The sequence below is a fragment of the Colias croceus genome, chromosome 1 (genome assembly GCF_905220415.1).
Source record: "Colias croceus chromosome 1, ilColCroc2.1".
NCBI lineage: Eukaryota > Metazoa > Arthropoda > Insecta > Lepidoptera > Pieridae > Colias > Colias croceus.
In genome coordinates this window covers 13,255,927-13,281,781 of record NC_059537.1, presented here as the reverse complement: position 1 = coordinate 13,281,781, position 25,855 = coordinate 13,255,927, and the positions used below count along the sequence as shown (strand labels likewise).

General features: G+C 33.6%; 4 protein-coding genes across 5 annotated transcripts; 2 read left to right on the top strand and 2 right to left on the bottom strand.

Moving 5' to 3' along the window:
* The first annotated feature begins 196 nt into the window (after window positions 1–196).
* Window positions 197–6,995, top strand: LOC123706267 (dolichyl-diphosphooligosaccharide--protein glycosyltransferase subunit 2). The gene is made up of 10 exons (XM_045655453.1): window positions 197–355; window positions 698–876; window positions 970–1,238; window positions 1,629–1,790; window positions 2,147–2,294; window positions 2,631–3,067; window positions 3,823–3,970; window positions 5,501–5,645; window positions 6,239–6,469; window positions 6,819–6,995. Exons 1-10 carry the CDS (start codon window positions 343–345, stop codon window positions 6,956–6,958), a joined length of 1,872 nt encoding a protein of 623 aa, XP_045511409.1. The 5' UTR covers window positions 197–342; the 3' UTR covers window positions 6,959–6,995.
* Window positions 6,996–8,619: 1,624 nt separating this feature from the next.
* On the bottom strand, window positions 8,620–13,451 carry LOC123706256 (ribonucleoside-diphosphate reductase subunit M2). Its single transcript, XM_045655442.1, has 6 exons — window positions 13,267–13,451; window positions 12,972–13,196; window positions 12,564–12,799; window positions 12,060–12,288; window positions 9,778–9,996; window positions 8,620–9,094 (listed from the first exon to the last, which is right to left on the bottom strand). Exons 1-6 carry the CDS (start codon window positions 13,324–13,326, stop codon window positions 8,942–8,944), a joined length of 1,122 nt encoding a protein of 373 aa, XP_045511398.1. The 5' UTR covers window positions 13,327–13,451; the 3' UTR covers window positions 8,620–8,941.
* Window positions 13,452–14,907: 1,456 nt separating this feature from the next.
* On the top strand, window positions 14,908–18,592 carry LOC123706240 (alpha-endosulfine). Of its 2 annotated transcripts, none has more exons than XM_045655432.1 (4): window positions 14,908–15,006; window positions 15,538–15,585; window positions 16,706–16,822; window positions 17,018–18,592. In XM_045655432.1, exons 2-4 carry the CDS (start codon window positions 15,547–15,549, stop codon window positions 17,207–17,209), a joined length of 348 nt encoding a protein of 115 aa, XP_045511388.1. In that variant the 5' UTR covers window positions 14,908–15,006; window positions 15,538–15,546; the 3' UTR covers window positions 17,210–18,592. The 2 variants fall into 2 exon arrangements, with proteins under 2 accessions (XP_045511388.1, XP_045511380.1); XM_045655424.1 differs by having other exon boundaries at window positions 14,930–15,121.
* Window positions 18,587–24,173, bottom strand: LOC123706233 (tubulin gamma-2 chain-like). The gene is made up of 10 exons (XM_045655412.1): window positions 24,017–24,173; window positions 23,743–23,945; window positions 23,343–23,489; window positions 22,922–23,058; window positions 22,281–22,475; window positions 21,858–21,978; window positions 21,489–21,620; window positions 20,232–20,414; window positions 19,254–19,728; window positions 18,587–18,980 (listed from the first exon to the last, which is right to left on the bottom strand). Exons 1-9 carry the CDS (start codon window positions 24,063–24,065, stop codon window positions 19,528–19,530), a joined length of 1,368 nt encoding a protein of 455 aa, XP_045511368.1. The 5' UTR covers window positions 24,066–24,173; the 3' UTR covers window positions 18,587–18,980; window positions 19,254–19,527.
* Between the last annotated feature and the right edge of the window lie 1,682 nt (window positions 24,174–25,855).

Sequence of the window (25,855 nt, the reverse complement as noted above, 5' to 3'; positions counted from 1 at the left end):
AAGAAGGAAAGATTGATCCGCGGGAATCTCATTATTTTTATTCAAAAGAAAACTTTATTTTCTAAAATTTGTCTAGAATTTTGTTTTTATTTTATTCAATGACTGGATAGATTTACAAGAGTAGCATCCAAACAATTTTCTTCATTTAGATTTAACCAAGTGAGAATCCGAAAATTTAAGAAATAGCAACATTGAATGCTACGTCGTCGTTTTACGTCAAATTGCGAAGGTGGTACCGGCAGCATTTATTGATATGAAGAGATTTTAAATTAAGATTTATTAGTTATATTGAATAAATAATTAAATAATCAATCAAGCACATTGTGATTCTAATATAAAAATATGTTTTTTAGGGGTAAGTTATCATCATCGCTGTCAAAAAACGCTATTTACATTTTCTCCGGGTTTTGTTTCATTGATGATTTTATTATGTTTAAATGATAAACAACACGTATTTTATAGCAAAACAGTTATGGATCACAATTAAACACTATACTATTTCATAATAGTTCAACATTATCCAAGTCCTGTAAATGTTTAGGGACACGTCATGGTGCTGTATAGGCCGGCGCTTATACTAGCTTGTTTTTATCTAAGGTTATTTCTTATACATTATGTCTAATCTAGCCTATTTCAATAATAATATGTCACTTACGACCTCACGGTGTTCACAATAACTCATTGTTTACATTTTCAGAATTGTCGGTGTTATTATGCACCATAGTATTATGCAGTGCAATACTACAAGGTACAATCGACGTGAAACGGTTGCAAGGTATACTTGAAGAAGGAATAAAAAGCAAAGAATTGAGCTCAGTGTACTATTCCCTTAGAGGTTTAAAAGTACTCAATGCTAAAATTCCTGATATTTGCCAGGTATGTACCATATATGTACTTTGTGTTATGAATTTAAAGTAAACATTATCAAATCCAAATATCTAACTAATGAAACCTTTTTCTTAATTTCAGGATTTAAAATCAGCACAGTATGATCCCAAGAATATTGAACAAGTTTTCTACCTTACGAATGCTGCTGAACTATCTGGCTGCCAAAATTTCCTGACACCAAATGTGTTGAGTGGGACATCTCAGATATTGGACAAGAAGGATCCCACTCTTGCTGAGTTATATCATGCAGTTTATTCTATGAAAGTATATAAGAAAGCTACCATCTATGATAAAGAAGATGCACTGAAGAATCTTATTCAATTATTGAAGAAAGATGACACACCAATTAAGTAAGTAAATTGTTTATTGTTATCAATTAACTATTAGGTACATAGTAATTATAAACCCTGTCTTCTTTGTATACTGTCTACTTCAGAAAAATTGCATAGATACAGTATCAACGGGTAAATCTTTGTCAGCAATTTATTAAACTTTGATAATACAATACAAACTGATGCCTAAAAGTACCCTAAATATTGTTTGAGAATAACATTTAAAATTCATACAATATCCAGAAGTGAGGTATATGAAGTTAATTTATAAGATGATATAATATGCTTTCCTTATACTTATAAATATATACTTTGCTTGCTTACAACAAGAGCTTGTTAAATTGACAATGAGGTCTTCAATTTTTTTGTTTATATAAAATATTTATAAATTGTATTTCCATCCCCCAGCTATGGCTATGTATTTGCCCTTTGTGAACACATGGGATGTGGTGCGTGGACCGCTCAGCATTCTGAGGGCATCTTGCTATCAGCTGATGAGAGTGATGGAAAGAGTCTGCAGTTTGAGGGAGGCCTGCCTGTCACTTCCTTCCTGCTGACTACTATTCTAAGGTAAAAAAGGTTTATTACCTAATTCCTAATTAATTAAATTATTTCCTAATTTGTGGATGTCGTAGAAGTTGCTGTATTACATTACATTTTGTTACAAAGTTATTTTATTTAATTTATGTTACTTAAACATGGACTGAAACTGCTGAACTTTTAATAACAAATTTACAATGAAGCCTTTTGAAATTATGAAGCTTGTAGAATAGAATAGAATTAAAAAAAACTTTTATTTAAATAAACCAAAAAAAAAATATTGATTAGCAAAGTTGAAACTACTGTTGTTTTTCATAATTGTGGTTAATATAATACTATAATGACATTAGTACATACTTTTGAATAACCATTATATCACCCCACAGAACATTCAAATCGCTCAAGAAGTCGTCCCCGCTATCTGACGAGCAGAGACACAAGTTCGCAGCATACCTCGTGTCGCGCCGCTCCGCTACTACACCTAGAGCCGCTGCTTTACTGTTGGAAGCTGCGTACGCTATTGCTGATGATCAGGTGTGTGTTTGTTTGTTTTTGAATTATTTAGGGGCAAGGTTTTCAATTATATTACTGCCTTATAATTTAGTCTTTAAATAAGTATAAGGATCAAAAAAGAAAATATTCTGAATCTTATTTTTTATTATAATATCATTGGTATTCAGTAATATTGATTTTATTTCTATAATATTATAATTATGCTGCTTGTGATTTTATTTATGTGATAAGCTAAATAACAATACAATATTCCATTGTATGATAAAATGTATATGTATACCACCTTTATTATAAGTGTATTCAATAAAACATCCCACATTGCATTAAGACGTAAATCAATCATGTTATATTCCCCAGCCAACTCCAATCAGTGTGTCCTTCAAAGACAGAAAGTACATCACATCAGAAATAGACACAATTGAGTTCTCCGTCACTGATCTGATCGCGAGACCGATCCCCTACCTCAAGCCGGAAGAAGTTGTCGCCCAATCAGGAACCAGACTCGCTGATGACGTAGTTGTCCTATCCAAACAACCGCTCACGCAGAAAGCCAACGATCCGACGACTTTCGTCCTTAACTTGAGCAAGATTAAGACTCAATATGGCATGTACAAGATCTCCCTTGCAACTGGATCTAAATCGGCGAACTTTGTCGTAGCGGTGTTGGGAGAAATTCAAGTGAACAGCTTGGAAGTTGGTATCGGTGATGTGGACGGTACTACTAGCCCGAAATTGACAACACTGACATACCCCAATAAGTTGACTGATGTGCTGCAGGCTGATCATTTGCAGAAGTGAGTTGAATTTATGCTTTCTATGTGTATGTTATTTGATTGAGTGCTACTCAAGAATCTATCCAATTTGTTAAAATATCATAGTTTATCATCATCTTTGTATAATATATTCTTTACTAGCTTCCGCCCGCGACTCCGTCCGTGGATGTCGGTCTTCACGTGGATGATTTATTTCTCCATTTTGAGTAACTCTGACAATGACATCTTATAAATATCTATTGGACCCAAATGCGGCTAGGCCTATAATACATAATACTCAACGTGTGTTCGCGGTTCTACCGAACAACGTCTATGGATAAAACTGAAAAATTAAGATTAATTTTTTTCTACGTATTTTTCCAGGATAAAAAGTATCCTATTTTACGACCAGGATAATAAGGTATAATTATACCAAGTTTCATCGAAATCGAACCGTTAGTTTTCACGTGATGCCTTCACATACAGACAGACAGACAGACAAAAAAATTTTTAATCACATATTTGGGTTTGGTATCGATCCAGTAACACCCCCTGCTATTTATTTTTTAAATGTACAGAATTGACCCTTCTACAGATTTATTATATACAGTATAGATTGTCTATAAATATATAAAAAAGTAAAACATGCTTTAATAAAATAAAATCATTAAATTAATTTACCGTTACTGTTGCTTGATAAGAATGAATAGAATCTGTCTATTTAAAGTGGGTTAAATCGGGTCTATAATATAATGTAAAATATAAATAACTTTTAAAATGTGTATTATTTCCTTCAGGGTGTCGCTCAAGTTCACGGTAAAGGACAAGTGGAACAAGGCGGTTGTGGTGCAGCAAGCGTTTGTGAGAATCGCACCCATCGACGACACCACTGAGGCACTGTTCGTTGCAGAGCCTGATAATATGAAGGCATATAAGGTGGACTTAGTAAGTGTTAACTGATTTTGGTTTTAATTTAAACTAAATTACTTCTTTGTTTATATTGGAATGTTTTTCAGTATTTTGCGATTGAATTTTATCATAATTTAAATAATAAGTTAAATATGTTTTTACTTCAACACCATATAATTAAATTCTTATTATATTTTTATTTATGAATGAATATGTCACCGTAAAATTGTAACACAAGTTAGATTATATAGATTATCTGTTGATATCTAATCTGTGGAACATACTATAATTATTTTTATTATTATTCAGCCATGGCTGTCCCACTGCTGGGCAAAGGCCTCTCTTCCCCTCGTCCATGTCACAATATACAGATACATACAGTAAGGAAACTTCATACAAAATGTTCGAAATGGCTCCCCCCCCCCATAAAGCGTGTTTTCGAGGGTATTGAGGGGGATCGATAGTAGCGGGTGACACATCCACAGATTTTGAATATAGTATGGAAAAAAGTTTAAAGTGATGTCATTTCACATTAAATAAATATCGATTGTTTCAGTTTGTAGCCCTTTCAATAAATATATATCTGTATCGTATCTGACTACAAGTTAAAAAGAGACTATTTTTTAATTTCTATAGATATGGCAGTATGAGTTTTAAATTATGTTGACATATTTTCTACCAAAATGATAGCTACAAATAGTACCTATTAGGAGTCCAGTCTGTTTAAAGACCGCATCTATTTTTTACGCAATCTAGAAGAGCACGAAAATCTAAAAAATGGAAACCTTAAAAAATCTTGTTTAAATTTATGTGCATAATTACGTAAATATTAGGGAAGAAAAAGATAGATATTATAATAATTATTGTATTTTTATCGATACGTGACTTTACCACTTTGTCAAGCACTAAGCCTGTCAAACTATTTTCTTTTTCATCCTAAAACAAAAAGGTTATATAAAAGGAGGTTCTATGTTCGTATAATAATAATTTTAATTTATTTTTGCATATTTTGTGTTTTTTAATTTAATTTAATTTATCGTTTTAAAAATAATTTAGTAGGTATACCTACATACAAGTATTGTTAATTCTGGTTTAAAATAATTATTGAATACTTATATGTATCATACAAATATCAAGCATTATAAATAATTTAGGTAGGTACCTACATTAAAATAGCCTTCGGCGTCCAAAAAGACAAGATTTCGAAATATAGCACTGAAAAAAACGTACCTATTTACTTTTACAAGGTATATATTTTATTGAGATTGTTTCTTCTTGTAAATTTATATTTAGGCTACACCATTTTTTAATTTTAACGGGTTTTAATCTCAAAATTACCACAAAGTCAACTGTGAAAAAAAGCAAACGGAAATATACAGGCCGAATTGATAACCTCCTCCATTTTTGAAGTCGGTTAAATATCAAAAAGGTAACAGCCCTATAGCTATACGTCATAATTTCATCGCAGGGGCTTAGTTTCCTAACTGTATGTACGTAGTATATATCTGTCAACTGTGTCCATGTCTTCCTATAATTAATGGACTATTTTTCAATTTCTCATTGTAGAACGTGGGCTCAATCGCCAAACACGTGGGCGGTGTGTCGGGCTCGTACGCAGTGAGCGTGGTGGTGGGCGACAGTGCGGCCGCCGCGCCGCTGCGGTGGGACGTCGGCACCGTGGCGTTCAACTTCGGGAAGGACTCCGCTCTTGGTGAGTGGCTATGCACTGTACAATATCAATATTATATATAGTGTAATCGAATTCTCTTATAAATAGCTTGAACTAATCTTAATCTTAATCTTAATATATATAAATCTCATGTCACAATGTTTGTCTTCAATGGACTCCTAAACCACTTAACCGATTATAATAAAATTCGCACACCATGTGCAGTTTGATCCAATTTGAGAGATAGGATAGTTTAAATCTCAAATCGTTTTAGAGAAAGCGGGCAAAGCCGCGGGCGGTACTAGTATAAAAATACATAATGCTATTTTATATAGCTGCTTAATTAATGTAGTCAGTTGTTAACAAATCACAACCAGATACAAAGATTATTATTAAAAAGTGAGGGTAGTTGGGTGACATAGGTATCACGCCGCAAGTAATTACTCTGTACTTGGTACAATTCTGATTGCGGGATTTAATACGCAATAATAAAAAGAGCGTGTGTGCCCAACACTCGTGCCAAGAGCAAATCCTTGAAATTTTACTTTTAACGCACCTAAAAAGTTTCACATCATACCTCGCGGAAAAATATCGCTGTGTGAACAAGCCCATATACAACGTTTTTTTTTTTCTAGCGATAGAGCGCAGTACATCTCCCCCCGCCCCGCCCCGCGCGGCGCTGCCCGAGCTGGCGCACACGTTCCGCGCGCCAGACGCGCGCCCGCCGCGGCTCGTGTCGGACGTGTTCGCGGCTGCGTGCGCTGCGCCGCTGCTGCTGCTGCTCGTGCTCTGGGCGAGATTGGGACTCAACTTTGGAAACTTCCCCGTGACGCCCGCGGCGCTCGTGTTCCATTTGGCGTTGGGAGGTGTGTATTATTAGCTGCCACTTGTTAAACACGTGATATTTGATTAAAGTACCATTTATGGTAATCAGGTCTGAAATAAATAAAAAAAACTTATCTTTTTATAAAGGTCCATTGATTAGATTTCTAAGTAAATCTTCTTTTAGATCAACGTATATCATCATTAGTTTCTATTCACCATCAATCGCTTTAAATCATAAATATTTTCATGTAGGTAGTTTTGATCACTTTGAAACTAATCATCATCATATAATCAATATAATACCAAATATTCTAACGAATTGCATGTTTCTACAAATCTAAAGAAAACACGTGCATGTATCCGATTACTAAATGACAACATTTATTACAGCATCTCTCGGTCTATACGCGCTGTTCTGGCTGCAACTGTCGATGTTCGCGACACTGCGCTACCTGCTGCCGCTGGGCGCGCTCACGTTCCTGTCGGGCCACCGCCTGCTGCGCCGTCTCGCTGACAAGAAGCGCGCCTAGTGTAGTGTACATGTAGCTTAATAAATTATACATTGTCTATGGTGTTTTAATCTGTGGATTCCTTTTTTTTAATATTTGAGAGCAATAGTTTAACGTGCTATGAGTCATAGCCTATGACTGGGTGTTTTGTTTCCATCTCCAAGTAATTTGTTCAGTGGTTCAGTTTTTTGAAATACAAATTAAAGGGAAATACACCTTTTTATATTTCATAGCTGTTTAATGTTTTCACACTTCCCACGTTCTCTTCGATACATAAGAATAAGGCATGTCGTTAATCTATTTTAAAACTGCCGATAAAATACAGTATGATTTATTTATAAAAGTTAAGTAAAAAATACACGTTGATCAATATTTACAGGTCTACATAATTTTCAACCAAAACTTTACTTTTGAAAATCATTAATTTTTATGTTAAGGTCCTAGTTCATTGTTCTTATTGTATTTAATTATGTATATGATTTTTGTCACAACCTTCAAGAATTCTTTGTATATTATGAGTGAATGTTTTTATTTTAATAAATAGGTACAACAAAGACAAAACTTGTTTTTTTTTTATGAACTTCCCTGAATTTAATGTGTCTAAACTAATTTTAAAAATAAGAGGATAAATCTATTTTTTTTTGTAAATTAAAAATTACGGGAATTGAAAAATTATTTCGCCGAGTAAGCCAATTCAACCCCGAAGTTATTATAATTGGAAACATTTTTAATTAATTAATAGAAGCTAAACAGTAGCAGTACATATCTGCAAAGCAGTCCTAATTTCGTCAATCAGATCGAATTCATTTTATCAGGAATTGGTCATAAAATATGCTAGCTCAGAGACGACAAATTATATCATTATCTCTAAATAATTCATGCATTTTTCCTTGTACGCTGCGTTGGAGGCGATTAGATTGGCACAATGTCCCGCATAACACACCATATTGCGTGTCAACGCGCGCTGTATATAAAAAGGTACTCTGTGAACGCGCGCAACGCACCTGAGTATATTATATTATGTTCTGTGCGCACGCATCTGTTTCATCATGCGGTTCTTTTACGCACTCAAGCGTTTCATGTCGATTTGCCGTTCGCTGCTACTTGGCACTATACAGTACACTGCGGGACTTGGTGTCAGACTGACAACGCAAAGGATTATAATTAATTAATTAATCATATTAATATTTTTTGATGAACACAGGTGCATCGTGCGTTTATGAACCTTCAGAATTTTATTGAACTATGGCACTATGCGTGTATTCTGTACACTATATACTTTACGTTTAGGCTAGCTACTAGTTATTATTCTGTGATTTAGGTAGGTAATTCAGTTTTTTATCAATTATTGACAGTTTTTAGTTTAGATTTCGAGTTCTTTAGTATAATGTATATACAAATTTTATATAAGTAGTAATTTAAAATCACCACTCAGGCCTCAGGGCCGATTCAAAAGAAATTTGGTATCAATAGTGTCGGAGATCCTAAAAAAATAGGTACCGAGGTACTTTTATTGGGAAAAAATCCATGCGAACGGTAAATAAGCGGGTGAAATATTACAAGTAGCTTAGGGCTTTATAGAAAATTGAGATAGTTTTGAAAATTCTCTTAACATACTTTTTTTTTCCGGTACAATCGGAAACATTGTTTAGGCAGGTTTTAAAGAAATAAAAATAATAGTGTTATTGTGTAATATTTTTATTAAAAATCCATATTACAATATATCACAAAATCATTAGTCACACTTCATATAACATTCTCTTTCCTTAAAAGTTAAAACTAACACAATCACTTCAAAGCACTGTTTGAGATACGATTCGTCTTACAATCTATGTTCTTAATAATATATAAAGTAGGTACACAATTAAGTCTATAGTTCTTAAAGTCAATATAAATATACATCTAAGCTTATATTATTGATTCGTGCTATACCAGATCGACTGGTAATTTCTGCGTAAGGAATATCTTGTCTCTAATACTGTACTAGATCTTATAAAGATCGCATCAAAATTCAGCGTCTAATGTAAAGACATTGTCCATAGGGTTGGCCATGACACCCCACTTCTGGTACTCGCCGACTTTCTTCTCGAAGAAGTTTGTCTTGCCCTCCAAGGAGATGAGGTTCATGAAGTCAAATGGATTCTTTGTGTTGTAATGCTGCAAAATATAAAAATTGTTAGAATAAACTTCTTTGCAAATTTGAACCAAGTTAAAAAATGAATAATATTCGAAGTTTTTTATATGGATACCAAATGGAGTGTGTAGAATTTTTTGATGAAGTTAAACTTCTTTAGGCGACTTGAGAGTAAAAATTTTAGGTCACGTCATAGCAATACCGTCACGATATGCGGTAGGGCGATGATTTTGGTCTTGCCAAAGAAGTTTCACTTCTGACACGTGTGCTCGGTACACACGCACTTTTTTGTGTTTTGTTTTTTTTTTTATTGATTAGAAGGGTTCAAAGCGCATATTATGATGCAGAATAATTTAGAAATGATTAACCAGGGAAACATGCAATCACGTGCATAGAGCGCGTAACCTTGAATCCAACACATGAATGAACATGTGCCTGTATTTATCATAATATAATATCAATGCTTATAGCTACCATACTATTAAAATTGAACCTGATCATGAGAGCTTTAGCTTTGGTTTATCAGGGACATTGCCAAGAGGTTAACCACCTTTTATTTCAATAATATATAAATAAATAAATATGTATTTCAGGACATTTTTCACACAATCTGATCCCACACAAACTTTTGCTTGTGTTATGGAAACCAAATGGTTTATAAACATACATAATTTTAAATAAATACTTAGGTTATTATGATAGTTACCTTCTCTCCAATAAGCTCCACCAACAGTCTATCAGCCACAAACTCGATATACTGCGACATCAGCTCACAGTTCATGCCCAGCAGGCGCACAGGCAGTGCATCTGTGAGGAACTCCTGTTCAATGGATACCGCTTCACACACTATGTGTAGCACACGTTCTCTGCTGGGCTTCTGTACTAGGTGCTTGAACATGAGACACGCGAAGTCTGTGTGGAGGCCCTGAGGACAATATAAAGATTATTTAAGTGGAAATAAGCACCTTGTTGCTGATGCTTAAAGAGAAAGGTGGTCAGATGAGATAAGGAGAGTAGCGGGCCCGCTCTGGCAACGGAAGGCGACAGAATGTGGCGAGTGGAATAGGCTTTTGTATCGCAAGGACACGCTAACACCCACAAAACAATTTCATTTTAGTTAATAAGTAAAAATGTAATCTGTAATATTGGCAATAAAGGCTATAAATAAATTAAATATCTTGTAAAGACCTAGTTAGGGGAATATTAAATCTTTACTAATATTACTTATATTTTAAATGCAAAATTGTCCAGATGTTTGTTATTCTTTGACGTAAAAACTACTGAACCGCTTACAATGGAATAAGGTAAGAAGGTAGCTGAAGACCCAGAATATGAATAGGCTAAACAATTGTCGAGGAAATCCCACAGGAACGGGAAATATGCGGGTTTTTCTTTGAAAACGAGGGCGAAGCCCTGGCGGGAAAAGTAGTCATTATATTATAATTATTATTTTCCGGAGAGAAAAATCTTATTCCCATGTGAATTGCATTAAAACACGTGGACGGAAAGCTAGTTGAATATATTATATCACACAAATTATAATCCATGGTGACTAGGAAATAAATTTAAAGAATTATAAATAAGAATACAGAATAAGGTACAGTGAGGATTGTTGATGCAAATTATGAGGTGTAGGATGTTATTGGTGTTCAATGAGACTGTTTACTCTCTTGTGTCACACTTGAGTAGTGCATTGTATCAATTACTCTATATTGATCTGTAATATTGAAACAGGAAAATCCAGGAACTGTTAGTCTATCTATAACTATATAATCATTGCTATATCTTAAATAATTTCTATATGCAAATCCATTTTTTTAAGAATGTGACTGAAAAAAACAAGTGTTTTGTAAACATGCATCTGGATAAATCTAGATTAAAATGCATAACTACTTCAATGATTATGGTTATTTTAAAAAAATAATTGATAAAACTATGTTATGACAATACAAAAATGCTTCTATAATGAATAAATGTTTGAGTTTATGTATTATGAACAAAATATAAGATATAGTAATTTATAGTGAAAATAGGAAATTACTTTGAAATACATTAGATACTGATAACATTATTGATTAACATCACCAGCTTTCATTTAAATTAAATTGTACATGCATGATAGCATGCAAAGATAAGGGAAATAAGCTAATACCATTACTTTTCGAAAATTACACCATGTTTTCTATACAAATATTATAAAGAGGAAAGGTTTGTAATTATGTATGTATGTATGTAAGGTTTTCATGCATAAACTACTGGACCGATTTTAAAAATTCTTTCACCATTAGAAAGCTGCATCTTCACTGAGCAACATAGGCTAGGTTTTATCCCGGAAATCCCACGGGAACGGGAACTATGCGGGTTTTTCTTTGAAAACGCGGGCGAGGCCGCTGGCGGAAAGCTAGTTTGTTAATAAGATGTTAGTAGGTACCTACATATAAGTATTTAAAATGCAGTAAAAACTAAAAAGTTGATAGCATGTTATATTCATAAAAAAACGTTAAAGTAAACAGTTTTATCACTAACAACTGTAAGCCAGATGTTTATAATGAGTTAGTGAAGCCAGGTGTGACCAACTGTAAAAGGGTGGAGGCATACATCCTTTTATGTTAATTATCAAATTTTACAAGTAAATTATACAAATGTTATATATTCACAAGTTCATAGAATAGGATTATTAGTATTAATAATATACAGATAATTTTAATTATTATTTAGTTACATTTTAAAGATATCACAATAGCACATATAGCACATATTCCATTGAACTTTGCAACCCTACAATCTATTAAGATGACCTGAATTTAGAAGTAGGTTACTTTCATGAAAAGAAATATCAAGACAAAATTGATCCAAAAATAGATTCACATCTATTTAAGAATTAATTTTGTACCTATCATTGTACCTTGTGTTTTCTAACAATAATGGAATCATTAATACTGATATACAAAAAAATAAATAATTTAAATTAATATTAATCATACAAACCTCATCTCTAGAGATCAGTTCATTACTGAATGTAAGTCCAGGCATGAGACCTCGCTTTTTCAGCCAGAAGATGGAAGCAAAGCTTCCAGAAAAGAATATCCCTTCTACAGCAGCAAATGCAATAATTCTTTCACCAAATGTGGCAGTTTTGCTCCCGATCCACTGCAGTGCCCAGTCTGCCTTCTTCTTTACACAGGGGAGTGTTTCAATTGCATTGAACAAGAAGTCCCTGTTAAATAAGTGAAAATCTTGAATAAAATGTATTTAGACAAGCTATTTTTATATTTTACTAGCAGTCCGCCCCGGCTTCGCCCGTGGTACATATTTACGTTTTCTCTACATAAGAACCATCCTCGTACTTCAAGGAATATAATAAAAAAAGAATTAACGAAATTGGTTCAGCCGTTCTCAAGTTATGCGCTTACCAACACATTTTGGGATTCATTTTTATATTATAGATTTCTTTAATTAAATCAAAAACATTATGAACAAAACAAATCATACCTTTCCTTTGGGTCTCTGATGTATGTCTCAATGAGAAGTGAATACATTTCAGAATGTACATTTTCCATTGCAATTTGAAAGCCATAAAAAAATCTAGCTTCTGTCACTTGCACTTCTTGAGAGAAGCGTTCAACAAGATTCTCATTCACAATTCCATCAGATGCAGCAAAAAATGCCAAGACATGTTTTATGAAATGCCTCTCACAGTCCTTTAGACTCTCCCAGTCTGATAAATCCTGTAATATATTTAAATCAATACTAATTCCTAATGTAATGAAAGAACAACAAATGGTGTTAGAGTACATAACACTTCAAATAAAAAAATATTTTATCTAGATAGGTACATAATATGATGTTTTTTGATTTGATCGTGATGTAAACAAATGTATGAATTATGAAATATCAAACCTTTGATAAATCCACTTCTTCGACTGTCCAGAATGAAGCTTCTGCCTTTTTGTACATCTTCCAGATATCCGGGTACTGAATAGGGAAAATGACGAAACGTCGAGGATTGTCTCGCAGCAGGGGTTCGAGCTGAGGGTCAAACTCAACATTTGACACCTTTTCAACTTCCATTTTCTCTTCAGTCTTATTATTGCTGCGCTCTGATAGAACGTTCTTCACTGGGGACTAAAGATAAATCATGAATAAAGACCTAGTCTTTTAAAACTAGGTTAAAACTTTATATTTTAAAACCTACCTTGATATGCACGTTGTTTAATCCATTATTAAGGTTTTCTTTGCCGTCTATGTAAGACATTGTGAAATTTATAAGCTTTAGTTGTTCAAATAAAGAAATATGTTACTTGGAACAGTACAGCAGCTATACTAAACGAGAATCTCCTTGCAAATGCGCGCTATTTCCAACCAGCGGTCGTGAAAACAAACGAGATGACACATTTCATTTATACAAATTTGGCGGGAACAAAGTAACGTTCAGAATTTTACACGAATTTATGACTTTTGATTGTAATATTGATCAATATAACCGATTATTAAAACATTAAACAAAAATATACTAATATAAATAAAAATAACGGTTTATAAAGTAAAAGTCAATTCGCTCAAATATTATTTGAATGTAATTTTAATATTTTTTCACTATCAAAAAATGTATAGTAAATGTTTCTGAACTAAGTTTACCATTTCTTATAATCTTTTGCGGTCGTTTACCTTTTTTGGGCGGGAAATTGTATCTATTGTATTGTTTGTAACAAATGTAAAATATTTTTAAATCATTGCAAAAATTATTGTTCAAAATAGTTTTTTGCATATTGTTTAATAAATTTCGCACATTTATTGAATTCCGTAAAGCGTGTTATTGTTATTATTAGTTCCCGCCAATTAATAATATATTTCTATTGGTTATTTGTAAGACCAATCATAAGCATTTAAGTTTCTTTTTTATTATCATCGAGCCTAAGAAATACAAGTCTTTTAAGTATATAACACAGAGTTTATGTAGTCTATAAGTTTAAGATAAGTTTCCGTGTTTCCACCTGTGGCGATGAAACTTCCATTGGAATGAGTTGTTTCTGTGCTTGTTTCACCACGGAAAAAATAGCTTTAATAAATGTCACTTTTTACAATGCCTGACTCTAGTGAAAGGTGGATTTTAGCGTCAGAGTTAAATGTTATATGGTGAAAAATAGATAAATACTTAATTCAAAAATACACACCGCGTCGTTTGATTGAATACGATTAATTTTATTTATAGATAGATATCTTGAAGTTAACTAGGAGGAGAAGTAAATATTATTTGTAAAACTGACTTGATTTGAGTTTAGTCGCAAACCATTTGTTTGTGTACATTTTCTAAAATAGACAGTATCTTATATCGCGAATACGGGTACCTCCACAGAGCAGTAAGGGTACCTCAATGCGAATAGTGAGTGCAATGTTTTCATAATATGCGTTACATTCGTTATTCGCATTGATAATCATCTTGCTATTTGGACATATTAGGTGTTAATTAACATAATATGGCCTGAACGTGATAGAGAGGCTACTAGGCTATTAGTTTAACAGCATAAACAAGTTGGCTCACGGCTGCGACCTGTGGCTGCCACAGGCTGCGACTTTCAGCTTTGAATAATAAATAACGATTAACGCATCATTCACAGAGGCATCATTTAACGACTGACGATTGCTCACTGCTCATCTTCCTCACAGAATAGTCATTTACCAAAATTACTGTAAGTACAACAATTTAAATTCTGTTTACATTTTATGTTATTTACAAAAATAAAACAATGCTTAACATTAAAGCGTATGTAGGTATCAAATATTTAAAAATCTAGATGTCTAATATTATGTATTTTAAAACGGGAATTATTACACATTTTTATATATGGCAAGAGTGTTATGAAACGCCATTTTTTTGTTTTACTGTACAGTTGAATCACGAGCGAACGATTTTCATGATAATTTTGATTTGTTGGTAATTGATTCTAATTGTTATTCTTCTTATCTAAGTTTTACTGCTTATCTCAATTTTTCTTATTGTATGAATGTATTATTTCCTTTTTGGTGTCTAAATCTTCTGGCCCATCAAGGTAAACAACTTAGCACGATAACATCGTGATTTTTCTTTTATTTACCATCACGCGTGCGTTGCTTTTTATTTTTAGATTGTTTTAATAAAATTTAAGTGTTTGCGATGTGTGTATTGTATACTAAACTTAGATTTGCTTGATCATATATATCCAGAACCGAGGGTAAACAACAATCTTTTGTCCATTCGGTGTTTTTGTCTGTATTTCGGAAGTTATCAAGGTCGCGGCTTAAATTTGTAAAAAACATATATTTACACATTTCTGTTTCAATATTCATGATTTTCTGAACACTCTTTCGACCATTCTATGTTTTTGGTCTGAGTTCTATTCAATTCTGTATACTTTTCGCTATAACGTTGATTCCTTCGAAGTTTCGATAAATTTCGAATCATTATCATACTCCCTTTATTTTTCAGCTTGTCACAATGAGTGATTCTCCAGACCAGAACGATCCACCAAAGGATGTGAGTATCTATACTAATATTATAAAGCTGAAGAGTTTGTTTGTTTGTTTGAACGCACTAATCTCGAGAACTACTGGTCCGATTTGAAAAATTCTTTCGGTGTTAGATAGCCCATTTATTGAGGAAGGTTATAGGCTATATTTCCTCACGCTACGGGTAACAGAAGTGGAGCCACGGGGGTGAAACCGCGCGGAGCAGCTAGTAGCTTATAAAACTATTCACTAAATTTATAGTAAGTACAGTAGTTATTGCACGCCTCATAAGCGAAGCGTTGAGGTGAGTACTACTGTCACTTCGCGCAAAACATCTGATTTTTCAAACTTAAAATGTCTTTATGTATCATACATTGCACTTGTAAGATAATACATACACACACATATTAAGAAAAAAACACTATTTTTAACATTCATGATATTTTTGATGTCATTTTTGTTATTTAAACTAGTTAAAAAACAGTTTAAAAAAGTTCTGTCTTGGACGTCCGTGTGTCTGTATGTGCGGAGGATTTTCTTGTTAACACGATAGCGACCGAAATACTTTACTAATCGAGTCTTTTTTTTCTCTTACGCTTGAGTATGCTCAGGAATAGAACCCTTTCATTTTTCAGGGTCTGATTCGATGTGGTTTAATTATTATTAAATAAACAAAAAAAAAAATATCGACTGTTCTCCATAATTTTAGTATTTATCTATATATATTCTTTATTTTATTTATTTTTTTTTATATTTATAGTGTACTCAAAATTCACCATTATAAATTCGATTCTTTATAGTTTATACTATAAGCCAAGGTTTAAAAAAATAAGTTGGTAGTCAGTCCCATAAACCTGCGCAGTTTCACATCTAGGTGGGGCCACAAGAAAAATATCTCAATTGTTACGGTACCGCTTTCTTTACTTTTCCAACTGTTTTATTTTATTTCTTTTTTATATTTATAGTGTACTCTTTATAAATAATCAATTTTATTGTAAAGGATGAGATTATGAGGCGTGCACTTTTGGATTTTCCAAACTATTTTCTTTTATTAAAGGAGTGGAAGATGGAAAATTTTTGTGAAACAGATTAAACCCTTCTATGATCATTGATCTTCTATTCTCATACTTATTTTTTTTTGTTATTAGCCGAAAGAATTGGAAAAATTGGAAGAAGCAAAACTTAAAGCTAAGTTTCCCAATGCCATGCTAGGAAGGGGGCCTGGAGGGCATTCAGCTTTCCTTCAGAAGAGACTTGCTAAAGGAGTAAGTAATATACATTTTAATTTGTTATCTTATCATATTCATATTTTATAATATAATTATAATTAATGTGCATATAATTTAATTTCTTAACTAGTTAATAAATCTACATTCAAATGGATACAATTAGCTGATTTAATCTAACATATAGCCTATATTGAGTGGCCCATTTTAATACCTGCAAATATTTTATTTCAGCAAAAGTTTTTTGACTCCGGTGACTATCAAATGGCGAAACAAAGGCCTGCGAACTTAGCGGCGCCTTTCAAAGCTCCTGCAGCTCCGGCCAAATTGCCCACTGGGGACGCCATTCCAACCCCAGACACTGTGCCGCTGCGGAAGACGTCCATCATCCAGCCAAAATTCCAGCAATCTAGCCAGACCTCCTAGCCTTGCCAGCAGACTAAAAACCGTGGCCTCATAGATAATGTGTAACTTGCATTGTAACTATGTTGTGGTCGGTCGCACTGTTTTTTCATTATTATAATTTTTATTACTAGAATTATTATCTGAAATTTTGTTAATGCAATGTATCATACTACATTTTAATATCCTTACACTTAATTGTATTTTCAATTTAATAATTTTTTAAATTTTTTGGAACTCAATGATTTTAATAAATTTTCAAAAATCTCATATTTTGATGAATAGTTTCTTAGGGCCAACTTACATTTATTGGTTTACATTGAAGACCATAATTTCTTACCTTACGCTTTGGATGTTGGCACATTTTTTCCAACATTAGTTGCCAAACACATTGCACTAATTGTATTTTTGGGTTCTTATATATTGTGATGTTGGTAATAAAACAAATTTTTATAAGAACAACTGTTATATTTATGTATAAAAATTAGGTTAAAACATTGCATGAGTGAATGAGTGATTATTGTGCTGCAAATATTTTGTTCCTCCTGCATATTATATCAACTAGTGTTAGTATATTTTATGCCCTATAACAAATGTTTAGAAATAACCATGGTTTTATATCTAAAGTTTCATGTTACAATATTGCTCTAATTTTTAATGCTACTGATACCATGTCATATCCTATAGGTTCTTAAACATCACTATATTATTTTTACCATTAACAGTTTTTGTAGTTAATAGTATATATTAATATATCAACATGTATAATGGGAAAAATATTGTAGACTAGAAAATATGGATTGTGAACTTGTAAGCTTAGAGCTAGCGCGCAAGAGCAACTTTTGTCTCCGCAACTATTTTGTCTCTCCCATCAACTCTATGGGCTAGTAAGAAAGTGCGCGCACGTAGCGACGCAACTCCCATAGAGTTGATGGGAGAGACTAAATAGTTGCAGAGACAATAGTTGCTCTTGCGCGCTAGCTCTTAGACGTATCATGTATCATCATGTTTTACAGAATGCTTCAAATGTTTAGTGTAACAATAGTGAGAAATGTAGTGATATTGACAAGAATTGGATTTAAGGTCTGCTGTGAAAAAAATTGTTATATGTTTTGATACAGTTGTTGAACACAAATGCTGTGAAATGAGGTACTAAGCCTAAAGAATTGTAATTTTTACTTCTAATTAATTGTACCAAGTTAAGTTTTTGATAAATTCAGTTAGCTAATGTTTCGCACCTAGCTATTTGTTTCGAAAATGACAATATCACAGCGGTAGAATTTTGAAACAAAGTGCATCACTAGTGTGTTATGTATCAGGATTGGATGCTATCACTTGGCACAGGAGATGAAAGGAATGTTGAGATTTAGACTTATGAAGACTTAAAAAATAAATACTTGGTAAAAATTTATGGCTTTTATTTTGTGATCCAAATCATAACATAACATAAATATTCACATGAAGTTATGTACATTTAAAATGTCCAGATCTTTAATACTTATTTTTTAGGGATCCATTACTTGTTTTTAAGGTTGTCCTAAACCTAAGCCTTAATAAATTGATATGCTTTAATTAAAAACTAGTGTCATGTTAGTGAATAACACAACTAATGGCAATAAAATACTTATTTTTTACAACTACAGGCGAGAGCGGGGTTAACAAATTCGAGAATAATAAACAACACAATGGCACTTCTTCACAACTGAGAATACTTCGGCATCAGTCTCCTTTGGAATGCCTTCATGGAAGCTTTGTGTCCTTGGCTTCAGAAGTCAATATTATATCTGACTGCTCTCTGTAAAGAAAATACATATTTCAAATATTTTCACTATGAAATGCTTATTTACCATAATATGACAAGGAAATAACGAACAACCCTGTCGAAATAGGTAAGAATTTTGCTCATTCTTAAGAAGCTTTGTTTCTACTCATTTACATTTTATCTACTCATCATACTACTGTAGCCAGCCAACTCGGTCTTTGTCTATGAACACACACTAGCCCATGTTCGAGCCTTCACAGGCCTCGAACATGGGCTGTACGTGCAACACACACTACGTGCACTCACCCGGGTTCCAGTGCACGTAGTCCGGCGTGGCGGCCGCCTGGTACTCGCGCACGAGCTCGTCCACCACCGCGCGCGACTCGTCGAACTCCTCCAGCGAGTGCTCGAACATGGGCTGTACGTGCAACACACACTACGTGCACTCACCCGGGTTCCAGTGCACGTAGTCCGGCGTGGCGGCCGCCTGGTACTCGCGCACGAGCTCGTCCACCACCGCGCGCGACTCGTCGAACTCCTCCAGCGAGTGCTCGAACATGGGCTGTACGTGCAACACACACTACGTGCACTCACCCGGGTTCCAGTGCACGTAGTCCGGCGTGGCGGCCGCCTGGTACTCGCGCACGAGCTCGTCCACCACCGCGCGCGACTCGTCGAACTCCTCCAGCGAATCCTTGAACATCGGCTCCTTGCGGAACACGTCGATGAACGCCTCGCGCTTGCGCAGCTTGTCGAACTGCTGCAGGCACCGGTCGAACAGCTGCGGGATATAACAGTTGTATTATTATGAGATACTTAAAAAAAGTATTAAAATTATTATCCGATACAACTAAGAATAGGATCGAATTTGCGCCATATTAAGACATCATTTGTTTTTTTCTTGGCACATACAGAATAAATATATGTGAAATTCATAAAATTAACATTATAAATTAATAAATAGTATGAATTTGTAAATAAAAGCGGTACAGCAATTTATATTTACAACAGTTTCCGAAATTATATTAAAATTAATTTATAAATCATACGACCGAGTCAGGAAAATAAACCATTATTCAAATGCAAAAAGGATTTCAAAATAAAATTGAAAAAATTACATTTCACACATAACCGACCTATTCTTAGTTGAACAAACTAATAAATTAAAAATAGTGTAATAACTTAGCCCCCGGAATCACAGACACAATAGAAAATCTATTGTGTCGTGGCCCGATCAGGCTGCTCGGGGCTCAATGGGTTTAAACTACTAAACAAGTAACTCACGGAAGATATATTAGTGTGGTTGGCTAGCAGCAGGCCGGAGACCTTGTGCGAGGAGGTGACGTAGGGCGAGCGGCGAGACAGTGCCACTTGTATGGATGCGGGGCCCCACGGGATGAACGACGCTAGCTTGCGTTCACGGATCCGTTGAAGGGACTTGTGCACTTGCGACGGGTCCACTTCACCCTGCGATATTTTAAATAGTTATTATTATCAGCCATAACTATCCCACTACTGGGCAAAGGCCCCCCTCAGTCAGCTTCAACCTATTTTAAATGATATTGGAAAAATTGTCCTAAGAGTTTTTTTAAGTGATTATGACTAGTTTACCTTAAAACCAACAACTAAATGAGACCCATAAGCGATTTTGGCCAATTAGACCTAGAAGTTTTAAAGTTTTAAAGTTTTGAAGTTTTAAAACCATATTGACACATTAGACCTAGATGTTAAGTATAAGTGATATAACCACAGTATTACCATATTTTCTACAGTATGGCGACGAATGTACTTGTGCAGAGAAACGGAGGGGAAATGGCGGGGGGTCGGGCGACGCGGGCCGCTTAATGCAATCACGCTGAGTTTGCATTAACTATCGCGAAAGGACGACGCAGTCGTATTTTATGTGTAATAATTTTATTATACATAGGTACTAACATATTCTATTATGGCGCGCAAAAACTGTTCCGTTTTCGGATGTAAATCTACATTGAAATTCCAGAAGGAAACAATATTTCAGAAAGATTGTATTAATTGTATCTGTTGAATTAAAATCAAAGCTATGTATATGTTGTCCTCATTATTTTTTAATCAGATTGTATTGTACATCCCAATGCGCATGCAATACTTAGTTAAATGGTATAATGTACAATTAAGAACATCCAAAAATAAAGTGTCCACGTAAATAATATTTAGCAGTGCAATATCTGTAATTATATATTTATGAACAAATAATTACATCAGATTTAATAATCGCAATTATTTTGAATGTACATATGAATAAATGATTTCATCATAATATTAATAATCACAATTTTTTTATTTCCCATTTGTTGCAACCCTAGCGTATTTTCGTGTGGCAGCGTAAGTACCTACGCTGGCGGCGGCATCGCGCGACATCAAAGGCGTTTCCTTACTGTAGGAAATAATATTGTAATACTGTGGATATAACTGTTTAAGATTAAAAGTCAGTTTCGCAAGTTATTTTTTATCCAAAGAAAGATCCGATTAAAAAAAAAGACATAGGTAATTTGCAAATAATACCTGAATGATGTTTAAAATAGAGATATAGCAGTGTTGATTAGCGCGGTCAGGACTGAGGGACACCATCATGTTCTTGGGCTGGAGGAGGCGCTGCATCACATCTAGGACTGTGGTTTTGCGGATTTTCGGCGCCTAATGAGAGAAATAAAATTATTTTTCTGTTTAATTAAGTACCTTAAATATATATTTGATAGTTTTTTAGTTGCTCTTGGGGACATTTAAATGTACTTCTAATTTTTTTTTACTTCTTACTAATACAAAGAACAGTAGAACTTTAACTTGAACTCTTATTATAAAAGACTATATCGACATTTTAATTACTATTTTTTCAAATAGAAAAAAAAACACATGTTTTTGATATCAACTTACAGTGTTCAGTTCATGGTCTGCAGACAGTGGAGTGTAGCCAGTCATTAAGAAGTGCAGTCTCGGTGTCGGAATCAGAGGCGCGACTAGACTGATCAGATCATTGTTCATGTATGATGGATACCTGAAAAAAACAATGAAATTTGAATTGGTAATTTTTTAATATATGTGGAGAGGTGTTCTTCTTATAATAATAAATATGGTTTTCGTAAAGCATTGACGGACAATGTTGAGAAGTTGTATACAGATAGATTTACATTTTTTTTTAAACACAAAGATAAGAACTTTTAAATTTAACCTTTTTAGAAAAAAAATAAAAATGTTGTACAGCATATCATGTTACAATGCTTTTTTACTATATCTATTTTTAGGTGCCAAATAAAGACTAAGTCTAAGCCTTAAATATAAAATGCTATTACAACATACCTCAACGTAGCTGTGCTGGCGCTCATAATCGTAGATACAAGAGTGTTTATTTGTGCAAAAGACGGGTTCTGTATATGCAATCGGTCACTAGCGATACGATTGAGCGCAGTGTTGTCCAGTACCATCACACAATCTGCGCTCTCTGTTAGCCTCTTGAGCGTGAGGAGTGAGTTGTATGGCTGTACTACTACATCACTGGAATAATTTTTTTTTAAATTTTATAGACAATATTTTTTTATAGTTCACATGATATCATGAAAAAATATCATTTTCAGTCAAGGTATATACATTGTAATATTAAATCTCTACAATATTTGAAGTGAAACTTCTTTATCGGGGTTGGAAAAAAATTTAGTGTAAAATTTTTTCGTTACGCATGACATTTTTCCTTTATGCGCCATCTTTTTCTTATCCCTACCACGCGTGATTCGACATATTTCTGTAAAGTTGCATATAGTAAATTATATTTTGAAAAATAAGGTCATAAAGAAGTTTCACTTCTTACGTGTGTACACTAGTACACATACACATTTTTTTATATTTAGAAAATAGTTTTAATAAATAGTGGAAAAATTGTTATTTTGGTAAATTTATCAACTTTAAACTAGCTACAATATTTAATTGAATGCAATTTATTATACCTTATTTCATCCAAATTTGGGAAGACACTGTATGTTTGGACTAGTTTCTTGGGAAATCTGTCTGAGAGATGCTCCAATATATTTGATCCCATTCCAGACCCTGTGCCACCAGCTATTGAGTGACATAATACAAAGCCCTGTTGAAGAAGACATTTCTATATGAGACATTTTGCAGGCAGGAAAACCATCTAAAATTTAATGTATTTTTATTTTTATGTAATTTTATGTTTTAAGTTAATCTATCATAATGAAACTGGCGTGCAAGATTGTATGTTAAGTTTATAAATTGCGGGAAGAGTTAATATTTTTGCAGAGCTTGTGATTTGTTTGGTATTATGTCCATGTCATGTATTTTTATACATATATTTAAAAATTGTTGGTTTTTTAAATTATACTCAGATATTTGCTTTAGTCATTATACCTCTAAATTATCACTGCCATCTGCCTCTCTATTGATAATATCAAACACTTCTTCATTCAGCTTCTCTCCTTGAGCATATCCAGATGCCCAGTTGTTACCAGCTCCACCACCATGCTTTGATAGGTATACATTTTCTGGATTGTATAACTGAAATAAATGTGTATAATATCTATACATCAGAATCAGAATTATTAATAAAATTCAGTGATTTGATTTTGTACAGGATTCTGTTTCTTCTGTCTTGAAAATAAGTCTTTTTATTGTATCACCAATCAGTTTTATATAAAGTTAAATAAAGAACTCGACACAAACATAAAGTGTTGATCAATCAGATCCTCGTCAATTTTATATCAAAGATTTGCATGGCAGTGATGCAGTATTAGTTTAATTGATAGCATACCTTAGCATACGGTGAATTCATAATAGTATGGATAACACGAGGTTCCAGATCCAAAAGTACTGCTCTGGGTATGTAGTGGTCGTCGTCAGCTTGGTAGAAGAATACATCTTTACGATCAGAACCAGCCGAAGCAAACTCTTCCAATATGCCTTCCGGGGATATACCGTGTTCTATACATAGTTGCTTCCAAAACTCGAAACCGACTGCAAATAAAATTTCAAATTTGAACACATTGGAGCGAAACGAACATTCGCAAATAAAAATATAATATTACTTTGATTGCCGCATTGGCCAAGCTGAAGCGTTATCATTTCACTCGGCATTGTGATGGTATATAATATTTGTATCGCAGAATTTTTAACGACAAAACGAAAAACACAAGTAAACAAATTAACCGTCAAACATTAATTCCAGATTAATTCCAATATATGTCATGAAGTGCCGTCAAAATTCAAAACATAAGTTCGTGTGTCAATGTCGCTTTGACATCATAACTACTGCGCACAGAGCACAGGCACAGACTTACCGTATTTTCCTAAGAGCAATAAACCTATAGAGTTCTTATATTGAGACAGAACAAAATACATATTTTCTAATCTACTTACTCTTAGTCAATAACAGCATAAGCCAGATTGAGATAGCGATAGAGTATCTGCACTGTCTTCAAACGTAGCGCGCCGGCAGTCAGTTTGTTTTCCAACCAGCTGGTGGGCTCAGTGTGTCAAGTGTTTTTAACGAAATATTTAGAAAATATAAAGTGTACAGTGCTTCTTTTTATTTGTCAGTGTGCTAAAATAACTATTGTATGTTTATCAACCGGCTATCACTAGTCGAATGGGAGTTTTGGATAAAAACAATGTGCAAATATCTTTCCATCGGTAAGTGATTTTCAGCAAATTGATAAATATTTATGTTTTAAACCTATTTGAAGGTTTTATCAAGCGCTTTTTTGTAATTTTATGTTGTAACTGTAACATTTACCCACTTTATGGGGTTGTGTTATATAGAATAATGAAATAATTTTTAAAAAATGTCACAATAATATCACGTTTGGCATTTTGTTTACCACCGTAGTGTTGTAACACATCTAGCGTATATTATCGATTTATGACAAAAAATCTATTTCATATTAACGTTGATTTATTTATTTTGTTTCTTATATCAGATTTATATTATGTAGTTGTTGTTGCAAATAATAGATGTAAATTTTTTACCGCAGGAAAATAAAACGGCCACGTGGTTGTTTTATTTGCGTTATGTGTTTTAGTTTTCGTTTTTTGTTTATTAATTTCTCTTTCAGATTATTAATGAATTCATTTTGTTTTAGATTTCCAGAGCTAAATAAAAAATGGGTATAAAACATGAGACATGAGTTGATTGGACGCCGCCACAATTTGTTATATTGTGTTCACTGCATTTCGAGCCTGCGTGTTATCAAGATGGATACTCTAGAAGAATTGTGCAATCTTACGCTTACGTTTTTTTTGTTCCTGTAGTTAGATAATAAATACATTTGATTAAAGAGAGTGAATTTTTATTTTGACATTTTTTACACATAAGTTACTTTAAATGTGTAACTATGTGAAAATTAAACGGTTGATTAAATGACAGTTCTCATAGATGAGAAACTACTATTGAAATACATACTTAATATACATGCGTTTTCAAAGAAAAACCCGCATAGTTCCCATTCCTGTTGGATTTACGGGATCAAAAGTAATTTTTCCAAATTTCATTGTAATCGGTTTAGTAGTATTCGCGTGAAAGAGTAACAAACATTCATCCTCACAAACTTTCGCTTTATTAGTAGGATGTTAGGAAAATGTTTTCACTAAGACTGTCCTTTTATTAACTTGTTAAAATGCTGCATGATTCCTTCATGCTGACTGTGCCTTTCTCCTCACTCCTTTAACTTTATCATCATTTCCTTCTTTATTTTAAATTACATTTCAAGTTTTAAAATTTCTTTTATAATGTACTAACTTTCCGCCCGCGTTTTTAAAGAAAATCCTGCACAGTTCCCGTTCACGTGGGATTTCCGGGATAAAACCTAACCTATGTGTGTATGTACAAAATTTCATTGTAATCGGTTCCGCAGTGAAAGAGTAACATC